Source organism: Paramisgurnus dabryanus, chromosome 14 (assembly GCF_030506205.2).
Source record: "Paramisgurnus dabryanus chromosome 14, PD_genome_1.1, whole genome shotgun sequence".
Classification (NCBI taxonomy): domain Eukaryota; kingdom Metazoa; phylum Chordata; class Actinopteri; order Cypriniformes; family Cobitidae; genus Paramisgurnus; species Paramisgurnus dabryanus.
Genome location: NC_133350.1, coordinates 15875372 through 15892369, shown reverse-complemented (window position 1 = coordinate 15892369; position 16998 = coordinate 15875372). Strand labels below are relative to the sequence as shown.

The 16998-nt window shown below is 36.7% G+C and overlaps 2 protein-coding genes and 1 long non-coding RNA gene across 9 annotated transcripts in view; 1 reads left to right on the top strand and 2 right to left on the bottom strand.

Annotated features, from left to right (window-relative positions):
- Nucleotides 1-741: 741 nt before the first annotated feature.
- On the bottom strand, nucleotides 742-6989 carry tmem51b (transmembrane protein 51b). The gene is made up of 3 exons (XM_065241233.2): nucleotides 6758-6989; nucleotides 2933-3375; nucleotides 742-2788 (listed from the first exon to the last, which is right to left on the bottom strand). Exons 2-3 carry the CDS (start codon nucleotides 3295-3297, stop codon nucleotides 2362-2364), a joined length of 792 nt encoding a protein of 263 aa, XP_065097305.1. The 5' UTR covers nucleotides 3298-3375; nucleotides 6758-6989; the 3' UTR covers nucleotides 742-2361.
- Nucleotides 6990-7709: 720 nt separating this feature from the next.
- kaznb (kazrin, periplakin interacting protein b) overlaps nucleotides 7710-16998 on the bottom strand; it is a 194053-nt gene continuing 184764 nt past the window's right edge. The window contains exons 2-9 of one of the 7 annotated variants that reach the window (XM_065241232.2): nucleotides 15808-15934; nucleotides 10726-10925; nucleotides 10348-10511; nucleotides 9913-10144; nucleotides 9736-9837; nucleotides 9483-9649; nucleotides 9187-9295; nucleotides 7710-9116 (exon numbers count right to left, since the gene is read on the bottom strand). In XM_065241232.2, coding sequence (XP_065097304.1) covers nucleotides 8961-9116; nucleotides 9187-9295; nucleotides 9483-9649; nucleotides 9736-9837; nucleotides 9913-10144; nucleotides 10348-10511; nucleotides 10726-10925; nucleotides 15808-15931 — 1254 coding nt within the window. In that variant the 5' untranslated portion in view covers nucleotides 15932-15934 and the 3' untranslated portion in view covers nucleotides 7710-8960. Of the gene's footprint in view, nucleotides 9117-9186; nucleotides 9296-9482; nucleotides 9650-9735; nucleotides 9838-9912; nucleotides 10145-10347; nucleotides 10512-10725; nucleotides 10926-14194; nucleotides 15935-16998 lie in introns of those variants that run through there. The other 6 variants (XM_065241227.2, XM_065241228.2, XM_065241229.2 and 3 more) reach the window with 6 other exon arrangements.
- LOC135718882 (uncharacterized) lies at nucleotides 9931-12493 on the top strand. The gene is made up of 4 exons (XR_010520927.2): nucleotides 9931-10064; nucleotides 10420-10652; nucleotides 10754-10938; nucleotides 11558-12493. It is a non-coding gene; the product is annotated as an uncharacterized lncRNA (long non-coding RNA).

Genomic DNA, 16998 nt, shown 5'->3' with positions numbered 1-16998 from the left:
ATTGCAAACATTGTAATTTTCATCTCAAAATAAAATTGACCAATAATTTTCATGTCAAGGCACTGACAGAAACATAACTCATATTTCTTTGTTTAAGCTTTATGGTAGTGTGACAGCTTATTCATTCTTTCTTTTTAGTAAAAGTTGAAAAGTAGCACACATGTTTAATGGCTCACTTTGGCACAGGTGTCTAAAGTGAAGTTGCTTGTAATACAATTCTTTGTTTAATTAAATTTCCATTAAATTCTGTTTAATGAACACGATGATCAATTGGCTTCAATAAGCTCTCGAGGCCATTTATGAATACACCGTTTGATTAAACTTAAAATACCTTTCACAATATATAAAGCCCCCAGTTAAGTGTCATTACACATATTTTAGTCTTGAATTAAGAATAAATGATGGGAATCAGCATTAGATGATGAACAAGACAAATGTCAGACATAAATACTGTTAAAGACTTAAACTCATTGAAACTACACTTTCATATTTAACAGGGTAAATATAGTAAGCACATAAAGGCACATATATTTTATATTTGGAAATAAGCTGTCATGCTTTAAAGATTATATCTTTAGCATTCTTCCTTAATAATATAGTGGTGACCTTGTGTAAAATATTTATATAAGCCTTCATTTTAAAACTAGCATATTTCTATTAAATAAATAATTAAATAGTTATTCAGCTTTTTCCATTCATAGTTAAACAAGTAAAATAGTTCAGACAAAAAATGCAATCAAATTTGACATCTTGTGGCAGTTTTATTACCTTGTGTTTGTAATATTACAATTTCCAGCCACGAGGGGGCAGAATAATTCCACACACACAATCTCCCAATACATGAAAACGTCGAATAAACAAAGTAAAAAAAGATTGAAACCATTTTATTAAGCCTCACTTAATAATAAATACAATTACAGATAATTACTGCTTTAAAACAACATTTACCCATAATATTATTTCTTCTATTAGAATTAACTCCACCCCTTTTCAAACATTCAACACCTCAAACAAATAATTAAATTGATCTAAAAAAAGTAGACAAAACAACAAATTATGCTCATGTAAGAGGTTTCCTGCAGGCCCTTTAAGGCATAATTTAAGGCACAAACACAACATATATAAAGGGTAATCAACATTGTCAACAACAACAACAATGTTGTTTATGCTGTCAAACAGCAGGTTCAATGGTGCCCCAATATTTAAATGCACCATAACAGTTCAGTTTGATTTCAGTTCAGGGGTGTATTCCAGAAACCGGGATTAACATACCATCAGCGAAACCCTGAACTTTTGGTTCCAAAACACCTGTTAAGAGTTAGTTCAGTCAACCTCCTACTGGTAACCGAAAGTTAATACGCACACACGGGGACTACATAAAGACATTCGAAATTAAAACATACCTGGGTATGTCACATAACCAGCTTTCCGGAATACCCCCCAATTTCCTTAAAACAAACACCCAGCACATTTCGGATGGTCATTCAGATCACCTTTATAAAATTATTGCATGATTTTATTTGTTCTGAGTTTTCAAAGCTTAGTTACATTAAATATTCCTATGCGTTTCATTAAGATTTTTCTGTTCTATTCAAAAGCAAGTCTTTGCTTTAAGACTTAAAATATAGTATACACTTCATTCAGACAAAAACAAAGTTACTTTTAAACTAAATACACAGTGATAAATTGTTATATTAATTATAAACACATACTGAATTAATTATTGTATTATTATCCTTTGAACTTATTTAAGCAGATAGTGACCGATTTAATATGGTGGCCATCATCGTCCAAAAAAGAGTGCATTAACTCTTTCATCCCTGCATTTCATGGCCATACCAGTAGCACAAAATCCTGTTCAATTTTATTAGGTCATCTTAGTTTTAAAAAATACATGGAGAAACGTTTAAAAAAAACACAACATTTTTTTTAATACGAAATATCAGCAGTCCTGAAGCTTGGTGTTTCAACTTGTCCATGACAACCCAAAGGAATTTAAAGGGATGTTTTTGCAATGCACAGTGCAGATTTGGAAGCACACACTTCACATTGTTTCATTCCTATCCTTCTGTATTAAACAAACAATAAACAAACAAAAATGCACTACTTTTTTAAATAAAAAAAGTTCTCTTAAAAACACATTCAAGTAGGCTTTAGCAATAAGCATTGAGAGCTTGTGAATGTATCCCATTTCATCATTTGTCAGATTTTATAGCCCTCACTAAAACTTCTCCCTTTGGCCTGGTACTCATCTGTGCATTAGCCTGCAAAATGGCGCACAGGCGTAAACAAGCCACAGATGCAACAGGTGGATGCACATCATCAAAAAATCTGCAGTAAAGGGTAAATCCAATGATGAAATCATTGTACTGGATCTGCCGTGAGTTGCGGTGGTTTGTCCTCATATTGTGGTGGAGGGGTCAGTGGTTCAATGGTCACCACCCGTCCTTGTGGAGGATTTTGGATATTCAAGCGAACATCTTTCAGATGGAGTTTCTCTGACTTGATTCTGCGCACTTTGAGGGGTCTAAGGATACGACTAGCCCTGCTGCTGGTGCGTGCTGGCTGGGAACTGGCCGCTGCAGGCTGGGGTTCAGGGGCAGGAGCCTCTTGGCCATTACCTCCACTTGGTTGCTGGCCTTCATTTTCAACAGCAGCAATCAGATCTTCGTACGAGGGTAGCTGGTAGCTCTGTCTCAAATTGCTTTGTCGGATAGGGTACTGTCCACTGGTCACCGCTTCCTCATAGGTGGGTACATCAAAGGTGGGTACTGGCTCTTCATTTGACCTAAATACAGAGAAAAATATGAATTGCATGTGTGGTCAATACGTTACACATAGCTGGTTTTGCATTGTATAAAACATAATCTAGATGTGTTAAAAATGGCACCAACACTTTAATAACAGAATAGAGTAAAAAAACAATACTCACGCCGCAGGGTCTCTAGGGGCCACATAGCCAGGACTGCCTATGCCTGCATTTTGACCGCGTCTCGTCCTCTTCTTGTTTCTCACTCCCAAACATATTGCCAGGAGCAACATGGCTATACCAGAGCCCACCAGCACAAACGCAACAGACGAAGTCTTTGCATCGTTACCTTTACCAGGACTTACAGTCGTACCATTGCGTGGACGTGCCGCGTCTGAAGGGACTATCGTCCACACAATCATGACAACTCCAAGTGCCACCAAACCCATCCCCAACGCACAAAGAGCATACTGGGCGCCTGAGCTACTGCCCTCATTGGTGGGTGCACGCCTACTTCCTGAACACAGAGGCTGCCCACTGGAGCACATAGCTTTAAATGCTCCACTTGAATCCACTTAGTCTGAGACAGGAAGGGTGCAGTCCAAATGTGGAAGATGAGAGTACCACTGTCACGAAAAAAGAAAGAGGCAAACATTGTAACATTTCAATGACAAGGAAATACTTCCTGGAAATGGCTGGGATGAGAAGAAAAGGCTCTGTGTACTTCAACTCAATGAAGACAAAAATACGATTCTTTGGGATAGTGCAATTCTGGAGGTCAAATGGGAACCCAGCATTCCAGTGTGTCATGGAAATGATACCATGTACAGGCATTGCAAATACTCATGCCCCCTTTAAGTCATGTTGGAAGGATCGTATTAACAAATTTAAATCTGTCAATTTAATATGGTAAACAAATTAATATCATTAAAAGTAACAGGGTTCCCACACCTTAGTTACCTTCAAATTCAAGGACCTTTCAAGGACTTTCCAGGTCCAATACCCTCAAATTCAAGGACTAAATGAGGGGACACATTTCAAGTGAGAGCATCGTGTTACTTTTTAAGATACATTGTAACAGTTCCCTTTCGAGGGAACTCGCGCTGCGTCACTGTGTTGACACTTTGGGGACGCCTCCAAGGTTAAGTGCGTCTGAATGTATATATCAAATTCAACCAATGGTGAGGCTTAACGACAAAGACAGGGTGACATGGGAGCCAGGAAGTATATCGCTATCTGAAATATTGCCAAGGACAGGGACGCAGGAAGTATGAAAAGGGAGACGCAGCGTCTCGTTCCCTTCTCAGGGAACAACAGTTACATACATAACCCAAGACCTTTTCATGTTTCAAACACAACTATGCAAAAAAGCATTTTGGTATGAATCAACATTTGCATAAAAAGATATAAGCATTTAAAGCAAACAGTTTAGAGCACATGTGCTTAAAAAGTCTAGAATTTTTATGAAATTATCCTACACTACACAGGGAATAATAAGGATTTTTTCCAGAAAACTTCTTGCATAAAATAGATTCAAGCACTTTCAATGACCTGTATCTATGCATGTATAATTTCAAAAAACTTCCCAGGGCCTTGAATTGTTTCCCCCCGGATTCGCAAACTTTCAAGGATTTCAAGGACCCTGAGGAACCCTGAGTAATTGTGAATGTGCATGTTGACGGTACAGCTTAGTTTTTACACATTTTGTGGTTTGATAAAGAAGAAGAGGTATCAAGCTTCATATCCAAAAATCTTCCTCATTTGACGACAAAACTACTTTTCCAGTGTTTCCAATACATTCATTTATTTGTGACAGCCTGCCACAAAATCAAAACTGACCCCAATAATTAGATTTTGCACAGTGCTTTTTCAATACCTCTCTCTCGCATGATAGGATCTGAATATGTGAACATAACCATAAACCATTTCTACAATCTCTCTCAATCCGATAGTAAATACTAAGATTAATACGAATGACACTGGCTATATTTAGTGCATGTCAGAAATACCTAAATTTGTCCAGAGGTTTGATTCTGAGGTACAGCTGCCGTACGCTACCTGTTGCCATAACAACACAGCCATGTTCAGCTTCTTGTGCATGTGGGCACTTCAATGTGCTCCGAATGAAAATAGGGGTGTCAATATTGGCAAAAGCTACTTTAAAACATGGCAAATGACCTGATCTATTTCCCAAATTGCTTCCATTATGCATTATAGTTGTTTTAGACCTTACAATGCTTTCTTCTGCACAGCATTAAAATACTTTGTTATATTTTATCTTTAGTTGACACTATTTGTGAAGGTTTTAATGAACTGTCATGTGCTCAGGTAAACAACTAAAAGAATTGCAGGCGCTATGTGACTCATCTGCATGTGGGTGTAACATATTTGAAGCGGAGGAGTAAACGGTCCAATACGTTTTATAACGTTCAGACTCTGATCTACAACAAGTGGCTGAAGGATGAAGAATAGATTTATGATATCGTTACCATTTACATTTCAATAAAATAGGCAGGAAAATAGGTGTAAAAAGGGTTAAATGGAGCGAGTTTGACTGTCATCTCTTGGTTGAGAATGGCTTACACATTAGCTATACTAATAAAACAGGTTTGCCTTACAACATGACATGACATGCACTCTCATTCTCAATACTAAAAGATGCTTTGTTCTATAAGGATTTAATTAATATAAATTTTTACCATGCCGGTGAAAGTCATTTTTGTGATTTACTATTTTGTTATACATAAAAATCATAAAATAACCTTGATATCTTTATAATAATCGATTGAGTAAGCCCATGTAAAGGTTTAAAATCAATGATTGAAAACTTTGATACTCTAATCCTATATTTAGATTATGAGACTTTAGCCTGGATTTTACAGACAGGGTCACAAATCAGGAAAGAGATGGCAGGAGTGATTGTTTTCTGTTTTACACAGGTGTAACCTCCTAAATACTAGCAATATTTTATGTGCATGTGTCTCCGGGTGCGTGTCATGTTTGCAATGACCTATGAAAATTAAAATGTGGTCAAAACAAAAGAAACATAAAATAGGGAAACATGACAAAAGACCAGGAAGGCCTGTCTAAATACAATGACCAACACTTGTTCCCTGTCCTGAAATAAACATATAGAGAACCACAGATCACTAAATACTACAGACTAAACACACGCACCATGACACGAGACCTACTGACCTTCCCTTAACATTTAAGAATGACCGAATTGTTTCACAATAACATAAAACAGGTTACAATCGTAGCTTATTTTAATGTTTATAACTTTTAAATATAATGCTACTCTACAAACACACAACTATGGTTAGCAGCACACAACTATGGTTGTTGTTAAAATAAAACTGTTAAAAAATAATATTACACATACGGAAAGCCCATTAGACTGTTTAATGAAGATATCACATAAAGTTTTAGTAAAAAAAAAAAAAACTATTTTAAGTTACTATGGTATTTAGGCGGTTACTGGGGTAAATCGTTGTACTGCCATGCCATTTACTTAGGTCATATTTTTAAACGTTTTCAATGTCATTGCTTAAAATACAAAACAACGTGGGGGGAATGTCTTTTGTCATTTTTATTTATGTATTTGAATGCGGTTTAAAATATTAATTAACCAATTTAAAACAGTATTAAAACGTATTATAGACAACGCATTAGTAGTTTAACTCAAACAACTGTCGTTTCACAATGGTACAGTCGAAACGTTTAGTTAGGAAAAAATTTAAATGGTTTTAAAAGTTAAATTAAAGTTAAGTCTAAATATGAGAAACTAATATCGCGTTTCTAGAACACAAACAGGAAAAATCTGACTGACATCCACGATACTTTCTAACTTTTTAAAACAATAGAAGAAATCTTGTAACAATACACATTTCCAATGACTGTCCAATATTAGTTTATATGAGCGAATCACACCCACTCAACAATCCTGAATAACCGCAAAAGAAAAAAAAAAACAAGGTGAAACTAAACTTTACGGCCTGAGCTCACCTTCTGTTCAACGCCCTTCGCAGCTTTTTCATGAAAGTACCTGAGGCAGGTGTCGCTTCCAGCCGCAAGGTGAGCAAGTGTCCTCCTTAACCTTTCATTCATTTAAGAAGGAAAACGTGTATATAACGCTGTCATTTATTTCCCAACGGCTCTTCTTCAGCTGTTTTGGGCTTAAACAGAGACAGAAACTTTGTTCAATGCCGACACGAGTGCTCTCCCTCAGTTGTAAAGGGTTAAGCGTGATGCATGGTCCTAAAGCACGTTGGGTTCTGACATAGAAACTTAATTTTGAAGAAACTTTTTGTTTCACTAGATATGATTATTATTACTATTATTATATATAGTACACATGCAATTAAAATACAGGTTTTTGGGATTTTAGTATGAATAGGTAAGGATATCTATAAAGTGCACATAAACAACCTTGGGAAAACTTGGGATTATGATACACAAGTTACCAAGTTGTGATCTAATATAGGGCGTGTCGATATTAAGCACGAAGTCTGTTATTTTAAATTATTTCAGTTTTTAAATACTGTAAATCGGTTATTTTAAATCTAACATCTTATGAAAACCATTGTGTTTTATTTAGTACCAATGCATATGTGGAAACGTGGATAAAATTGCTAAGATTCCCATCACTGCAGTAATAGGCAACGTATTACTACGAATGCCCGACTCGGAGGTACGAGTTGCACCCAGTTGCACTTGAAAGCAGTTCGTTTCCATGAATAGAGGTAAATGAAAGCTACTAGATATTTTATAAGGGGGAGGAGCTACTCACAGTACGCCCCGCCCTAACTTCATATTTTAGTGGAAATTGTCAAGGCATTGAACAAACGTGCGCATTTCAAGGCAATTCAGTGGGTCTTTAAACTTTATTTATTTAGCTTTTCCACTTTTACTAAACATGATTCAAGTTATTCATTTTTTTTTAAAGCAATCTGGATCAACATGAATTTTAAATAAATCTTGATTTAGCACAGTATGATAAAAACACACAACACTTTAATATATATGTAGATATTTTAATTTGCTATACACATTATTGTGTCAATGACACACAAGGTTTATATATATACAGACGTTTTCTCAAAAGTACATTTTCACTAATGTCACAACGTTCGATAATATCAAAATGAGCAGTTGCAAAACCCTCCTTAAAAATACACGTGCATTTCAGCTGTGTCCTCTGCATTTCACAGTGCTGGTATGCAGTGCAACACAAGAATTTCTATCTTCATTTCATCTCAAATCAAAGAAATAGTTCAGAGTTGGTATTTGCAATTAAAAATGATTTTAACAAGAGCAGATAAGCTTGAAAATAATGATTGGTTGAATTTGTAAATGACATAAAGTTATTTAACCTGTATATACCCATATGACAGAGGCTGTTTACATCAAAGTCAAATCCTGTTGCACCCCAAGCTGCAAAACTTGTTTTCCTTTCATTGCCCTGTGGCTCCTTTAGGATTACTTGGAAAAACTGCAACGTGTGCACTGCATTGGCTTTACTAAATACTGAATTGTACATCATTCATTCATATCATTCCGTATTAAAGGTTTTCCAATCAAATCACCCTACATCATTTCTTTACTTTTTATACATTTACATTAATAGTCACTATACAATGAATATATATCCCAGTAAGCAAATTAAACTACATGCATGGTAAGAAGACAGACCGTGAAAATCAAACAAACCCTTAAATTCTTTATTATGTAAGAAAATGGAGTCATCGATTTGAGACTATATATTACCCACATTATTGCAAATAAAGTGGCTGTTGCTTTAATATGCAAATGAAACTATGAGAACATATCTTAGCAAATGTCAACAGATGTCCTAAAACAAACAAAAGACTTTGCAGAGGCAGTTTCACAATATATTCACGCCACTGTTTTCCCATTCCAGTGTGTTGTTATGACCTTGATGGATGGAATAGACATCCGATGTGCTATTGATTTTAGCTGCAGTCCTGACTGTATCCTCTGTGCTAAATATACAAGAATCAGGACCAGTTCGTCCAAGTAACAAAATATCTACTTTATTAAACACAGGACATCTACGAGACTTTAAGTGCCCACTTTGTTGCCAATACAAATTCTCTAAAGTGCAAATGATCAATTTTCAAATCACTTTTACAAATAATTGGTCCATGTAAAGATTGGGAAGGTCATTCTCTATATACATCAGTTGCCATCAGACATTAGTTATTTCTATGCTCGAGTAACCATGCATAGGACTGCCCTTGGTCCTTTGCAAGATCTTTATTCGATCCTCTCTGGGAGGCGACGCACAGCCTTGAAAACTCAAGTCCCGCCCACCGCTGACCATTGGGTTGAATCTCAAAGGACTCTGTAGAAACATCAGAAAATAACTTCACAAAAGTCCCTATTTTATCAGGCTATTTGTGTCAATACTGTACCTTGCCAGCTTTCTGTCTTGGAGAAAACCCTTCTTCTGTTTTGCGACAGTTTGAGACGGGCGAATGCGTAGGAGTTCCCTCTTTCCTGTAGTCCTGGGCTTGATTCGTTCTGTATGCCAAAAAAAATCAATCAATATAGGGACTGATATAGTTTGTTTGGGCCTGGGGGATATGGATGTATAACATTGCTCTTTAATGCATACTGCTTTTTGTTATAAGCATTTAAAGCCTGTTTGATGGCTGAAGACTTGTGTGCTGCTTGACTATAATAAATACTTAAATGCAAAAGCACAGACCTGGCTGGATTGAGTAGCACCTTCATTTCCTCATATAAATGACGATGGATCATATGTTTATTGTTAGGGATGTCCAGAGCCTTGGCCATGCTGTCTGCACTGAAGGTCGGATCGAGAACCATCACAGCACCGTGGATGCCACTGTTCTGAAGACTGTCTGCATATTCCTGCATAAAAAAGCTTAACTGAATGAACAGTTTCAATTCTTTAGTACAAATGTTTCATTGCAATTTGATTGTTGGGTTGTACCCACCTTAAGATCGATATCTCTGATCCATTTAATGACACGGTGACTGGTCCAGACCACCGGATCCAAATCTCGGTTTTCACACTGAGATCGACGGGCCTGAATCGTCTGCAGGGATGTTATGATTTTAACACAAACAGTATGTGGATACGATCTGGATGTGTATGGACCGAATATTCATACCTCTTTGTCAAAGTTAAGCATTTGCAGAAGCTGAATGGCACACAGAACGCTGGTTACGTGAAACTTGTTTGTTATGTTGAAGATCGTCTCTAGATCTCGTCGCGTGAGAGAGTTCAGTACTCTGCCATCTACCAGTTGGTTGTGAAAGACCTGTGAGTACTGAGAAAGCCCAATGTCACTAAGCCAAGATTTAGACACCCAGTGATGATCCATATCAGCAGCTTTGGAAAGCCTAAGATGAACAAATATAAAACAGCAATGAAGTTATTTATATGTTCTCCCTTCTATGTTTATATAAATATACAAAATTTCTGTATTCGACCCAAACATGGCCTGAAAGCCAAATAGGTTATGTATTTCCACATTTATTAATAATGTATCTTAAAATATTTGTAAAGGATAATAATCACTAAAGCTTTATGTATTTAGACTTGCTTTATTCGTTTGCTGGCAACTGCGTGTGTGCATGTGACTTCTAACCCTCGTCCATTTTCTGCCTCTCTGTAGTCCTCGATAGCAAGGCGGAGTTTTCTGCGATGCATGGGGCTATTGACACCCAAACCCAGCTCTAGATCATCATCAGTCAGGCCCAGTAACACCTGCAACAGGAAGCAGATCACAGTGACATCATCAGCACACAAACTGGACACATCACAGTTTTATAAGTTTAGTGCTGTGTGCAAATGTCTGTTTGACTAGGTAATCATTAACTTGGTAAATATCAGGAGGACAAATTGAAAGTATCAGTTTATGTATTATATATATTTCACTGGGTTTTGCTATTATAAAAATGGCTAAAATTGATGTTTTTACCTTCCCGCTCTTGACATTTTCTGAGCAGGCACGAATGTACATGGGCATTGCCATGACAACTTCCAACCAGGCCTGAACAGTGACCGCCTTCCACAAAGACATGGGCTTGGTGCGGGTAAGCTCCGCCTGCTGCAGCCGCTCCAGCTGCTCCTCACCGTCTGATTGGCCGGGATGTGTCTGGCTGGAGAGGCTGTCCGAGTCTGGATTGGTCAGGTGGGACAGGAATAGGAAGGGGGGCAAGTTTCAGAGGGGTTGGGAGCAAAACAAAAAATGCCTTATCCATTCTGCATATAAAAGCTTTTTATAGCTATCAGGAAAACCATTAGCTCTTTATTCTTGTTTGTTTTAGTGTAGTTTAAAATGCTCATTAGGTGCAATAAGACTGACATGGCTTATCTGTCGCCATATAACACAGACGGTCTCAGAAGTATAACCACTTCCCCACAGTTACCACAGAGGTTCAATAAAGAACCACTAGACTTCCTTTTATTTCATATGTGAAACTAACTAACTTGCATTCTTTCACTCATCCATGGCAAATCAAAGCTGTTTATTGTATTGACAGCTTTTTGATGGTAACTTAGTTATTTGAAAAGTTAAACTTCAAATACTGGAAAAATATTTAAGTCTAAAACCATCAAAAAAATCTGGGATTTAAAATGTAGCTTAAACCTAACAAACATCAGTGTTAGGATTAAAAAATAACTATTATATCTTAAAATGAACAATCATTTTTTTTTAGCACAGTAAACAAAAATGCCTATTTGTGACTGAAGATTTTCACAATTTCTTTGTAAAAAAAAAAAAGATGTCCTTGCTTCTGTTGTTTCAGACAAGATGATCTATGGAGCATTCTCAAAACATGCTGGGATAACACGGATCATCCGGCTTCACACAAACATGTTGAGTCCATGCAACTGGGGGTGCATGCTGTCATTCAAGCAAAAAGGGGGACATACCAAATCAAACATTTTGCATTTTTGTATTTGAAACAGCACACCAAATTATAAAATACCTGTACTAAATAATACAAAAATGTTCTTTAGCATTAAGCACTGATGTGGTGTACTGTCATCAGGGTGCAGAAATAGTAACCTGTTGCTCACAGTAGTTCCACGTGTGTGCCAGCAGATGGTGCCCTACACTTTCATTAGACTCGAGCTGCTGCCTTGACTTCCTTGCATCCATGAAAAGCTGAAGTTTCAGTTGAATTAGAAAGGAACGGGATATTTATCTTCCTAAATATCCTATGAAGCACCAATGAAATACGTTTATTTAGTTTCAGACGGTTTATTATCCTTTAAAGGGTGCTTGGGAGATATAAAACATGATTTAAATCACCATAAAGGGTTAAAACGTAATCATCTTTCTTTAAAGGCTTCATCAGAATTTAATTAGCTGAAAAATTACCTCCATAAAACTCATTATCTGATGGGCATTGGGTCCGTCAACACTTATTTTAGACACGGGTAGGAGTCTCTTAGCTAAGTAATGACAGACCCTTGACCTCATTGAGACGTCAAAGAACATCCAGCAGCTTGTGGAATAAAGGTATTCAATGGAGATGTGCTTCAATTTCAAATAAGGAGAATAAAGCTTTGGCTTCACTGAAGTATGCATCATCTTTCAAAAGACTGGTAAATGAATAGGCCTACTCTTATGAAATACATGTTGTTTCTTCATATTTTTATTTATTGTCATAAAACGTCATTATTGGTCAACCCTTTATGTTTTAAATATTTATCCAATTAAAACATGCTTGTCAGCATTGTGTAGTTATTTAAAAATTCAATGTTTTTTCTGTTTTCTGAAAAGAGTAAAATTGGACCGTTAATGTCCGTGAACCTTGAAATAAAGTTAAGAAAAGCATTTAGAAATATTAACAGTAAAAGAATAAAATACATTTCTGGGTCATTTTCAAATAATGTTTTGTTACATGACTATTGCACAGAAGGTCACATATCCTTGCTTCCTTTAAAGGGATAGTTCACCAAAAAATAAAAATAATGTCATTAATGACTCAAACTCATGTTGTTCCAAACTCGTAAGACCTCCGTTCATCTTCAGAAACACAGTTTAAGATGTTTTATATTTAGTCTGAGAGCTTGCTGACCCTTTATTGAAAATCTATGTATGCTATACTGTCCATGTCCAGAAAGGTAATAAAAACATCATCAAAATAGTCCATGTGACATCAGTGGGTCAGTTAGAATGTGTTGAAGCATCGAAAATACATTTTAGTCCAAAAATAACAAAAATTACGAACTTTATTCAGCATTGTCTTCTCTTCCGCATCTGTTGTGAAGTGCATGCGCGATTAAAGTCACATGACTGCAGTGATGCGGATGACGTACAACGTGGCTGACGTGTTATCTGGTGTGCCCCACCAGACGCGTCACTGCGTCACGTGACTTTAGTCTCGCACATGCACTTCACAACAGACGTGGAAGAGAAGACAATGCTGAATAAAGTTCGTAATTTTTATTAGTTTTGGACCAAAATGTATTTTCGATGCTACAACACATTTTAACTGACCCACTGATGTCACATGGACTACTTTGATGATGTTTTTATTACCTTTCTGGACATGGACAGTATATCGTACGTATATTTTCAATGAAGGGTCAACAAGCTCTTGGACTAAATATAAAACATCTTAAACTGTGTTTCTGAAGATGAACAGAGGTCTTAGGAGTTTGGAACGACATGAGGATGAGTCATTAATGACATTATTTTCATTTTTGGGTGAACTATCCCTTTAAGATGTTTTGTTCATTCTCAAAGCATGCTGAGATAACAGATCATCAAGTTGCTCAAGTGCATGCTGTCATGAAGAAAACACATCAAAATCATTTCAAATGATGTTGCTGATTACTTTACAATAAGTAGGAATTACATTAGTAAAGGCATTAGCTTATCATTATTTATTAATCTTTGTGAATGCAATTGTTCATGTTACTGTAGTTCATTGTGCGTTAATAAAAAATAGTAAATGCTGAAATTAACATAAACTAATATTAATAAATGCTGTAATAGTATTGTTCATTGGTTATTCATGTTATAAGCTTGTTAAAGTTCATGCATTAACTATTATGAACCAAATACAACCTTATTGTAAAGTGTTACCCTAATATAGTTTGTACTGAAAGCACAATTTTGGCTGCATACTTCTTTCAAATACACCCTTTCACTTGGGAGTCATGAGATGGTGTTTTGGATAAAGGTGCACATGGACTTGTTCCAGTTCACACATAATTCAGATGAGTTATGAATGTAGTGGGTTTGGGCCATTCTCATCCACTGAGGTAAGACAATGTTAGGACACACGTTAACACAGATGGTGGGTAATTACAGAGAGCAGTGCAGGGTCACCCCAAACCATGGCGAACCCAGAACAAGAGGGTTAGGAGAAACCATTACATGAAAACTCACACACACACACAGGGTCAAGAAGAAAGGCACATGAATGTTGGGTTATGTGTTTTTATTTTAAAATAAGTTTAATTTTTTTAAATCTCCAGAACGTTAAACCTTTTCAATAATCTGACCGTAAACTCCAAGACAGTCCGGTTTCATTGAAATGACCTCCTTCCAGATCTTTAAATAAAGTACTTTAATCATATATCTGATAGAATCTACTTTACAGACCTTACAACATAAACTCATTAGATTGACATGAGGAAGAAGGTCAATTTAATTTAAAAGATGAAAAATAAAGAAAATAATAAAACAAAATCAGTGCCACCAGGATGCAAAGGAAAATTTGCAGCGGAAAGAATATGTCAGCGAGATGGGTTATGACATCATTGGTTTCAACATTAATGAAAAAGGATGTGGATTATGGAAGCAGGGTGTGTTATGAGAGCGGTTGCGATGAAAATCTTCCTATGTACAGACATTTTCTTGTGTACTGCAAAACAAAATAGCAACCTCCTTAAGAAACCTTTGGCACTTAGTTGATGTACAGGTACAGTAAGGTCCACATGAGGTCAGCACCCAGTTTTGGGGAAAATATAGTGAATTGTGTGTGTGTGTGTGTCATTTATCTAAAGTCAACAGTGAGTTAGCGCAAAATCTGGCATAATTCCCTATGGGTTAAAAAAATACATTTTTAAAAATGATAAACTCTAATAAATAATGCTACATTTCTTTTTAATGAAAATAGGGCCAGGTGACCTAAGGTGTTAACACACGTCTGAAACATTAAACATAAATCACATCAGAGCGTGCAACAACTCGGACACGACCAGCTTAATACATAAAACGTAACTTCAGTCCAATTATAACTGAAGTGAAAAAGCTCAGACAAAACAGGATTTATGCAGGCGCCTTTTTAAAGAAAAATGAAATGGATTTCAGATTCACATTTATCAAAAATCCTCAGTGCAGAAAGGAAAGCCTAATAAAATATTCCCTTGCTTCCAAATCATCATTATTCCCGATTTGTGTTCAGTAAACAAAAAAATTCCCCTGTTCTGCAACTGTGATGTACAGCCAAGATATTTTATCCCAATGCTCGGTTCTTTTGTAGATTACTTGAATGTCAAACATTAAATCATTTCATGATAAAGACGGGGCGATGGACCGAGCGGTGTGATATATGAAGATAGCCTGGAGCCTTTTGGGCGCATGATAAAAGCAGTCATGTAAAAGATGCATTCCACATAAAAAACATCAGCAACACAAGGTGCACAAGAGTTCCTATTTACAAATGCTCAGCAGTATTTCAAGTTTCCAGTTTATAAAAAAAGAGACATATATTACCACAAATAAAGCATAATAAACAGCATAAACATATTCACACGCAAATGATCCCGTGTATATATTTATATGCATGTAAACATATCCACATATGCATACATATATAAATATATATTTCATTTACATAGACCTCATTATGTACATATCAGGGAGGCAGCGGTTCTTCCTCTTTCCTGCATTTTTCACTGGGAATACATTTGAAGGCACACACAGATGCGGATACACTCACGCGCACATACACGCATCCACATGCAGACACACACACACAGTACTATCACCAGTCAGCATCCTCCTCTATATAGTAATCAGGGGTGGAAGTACCATCAAACAGGCCCGGATCCAAAGACTTGCGTTGTGATTTACCCCGGGCGAACACTCGGGACAGTGAACCGAGACTTATCTTCTCCTTCTTCTTCTTACGCTTCTGGTCCTCGAGGTCCTCCATGGACTGAATCGACAACACAGAAAGGCAGAAATAGAAAGGAGAGGGAGGGAGAGAGGGGGGAAGAGAGAATGGAAATAATGGTGGAGACATGGATGTGGGTCAGTTATGTATTTTGATTAGTAATGGCATCATTGATGAAGAATATCTGCACCTCTCATCAGCACCACTTCAGGTTCTCATTTCCAGACTTAGTGTGTGTACCTACTTAAAGTGATCCTCTAGCTGAATATCAAAATTACATTATGATTTACTCACCCTCAAGATACAGCGGGGAAAATAAGTATTTGACACATCAGCATTTTTATCAGTAAGGGGATTTCTAAGTGGGCTATTGACACAAAATTTCCACCAGATGTAGCCATCAAGCCAAATATTGAATTCATACAAAGAAATCAGAACATTTAAGTATACAAGTTGAGTCATAATAAATAAAGTGAAATGACACAGGAGCTATTGAACACACTTTATTTAATACTTTGCAGAAAAGCCTTTGTTGATGATTACATCTTCAAGACCAGGGGTTCTCAAACTTTTTCCGCGTGCAGCCCCCCTTGTGTACGGTGCACTTCTTTGCGCCCCCCCAAAGAAGATTTAGGGAAAAAACTGTTCTAATATTTTACATTTTAATTAAACAAAACATATTAAAGGTATTGCGGAGGATTTTCTTTTTCTGGGTGGATCATCAAGACTATTGGTCCTCCTAGTTGTCAATCAGGAGTGTTGCGCAATTGCATTTTTTTTAAAAAGTGGAGAAGGCGGTTATTTTCTAAAATTCGAGAAAATCCTCCGCTACACCTTTAAGTTATACAAAGTAGTGCTGTTGGCTAGTAATTTTTTAGGTTTAATTACACAGAATTCATGCTAAATTAATGTATTTTATAAAATGTCATAAAACTGGGCCCCCCCTGGTACCATCTCGTGGCCCCCCGTTTGAGAACCACTGTTCTAGACGCCTCTTGTATGGAGAGACCAGTCATCTGCATCTCTTAGGATTGATTCTGGCCCATTCTTCAACACAAATGGTCTTTAAATCTTGAAAAAATCCCCTTACTGATAAAAATGCTGAT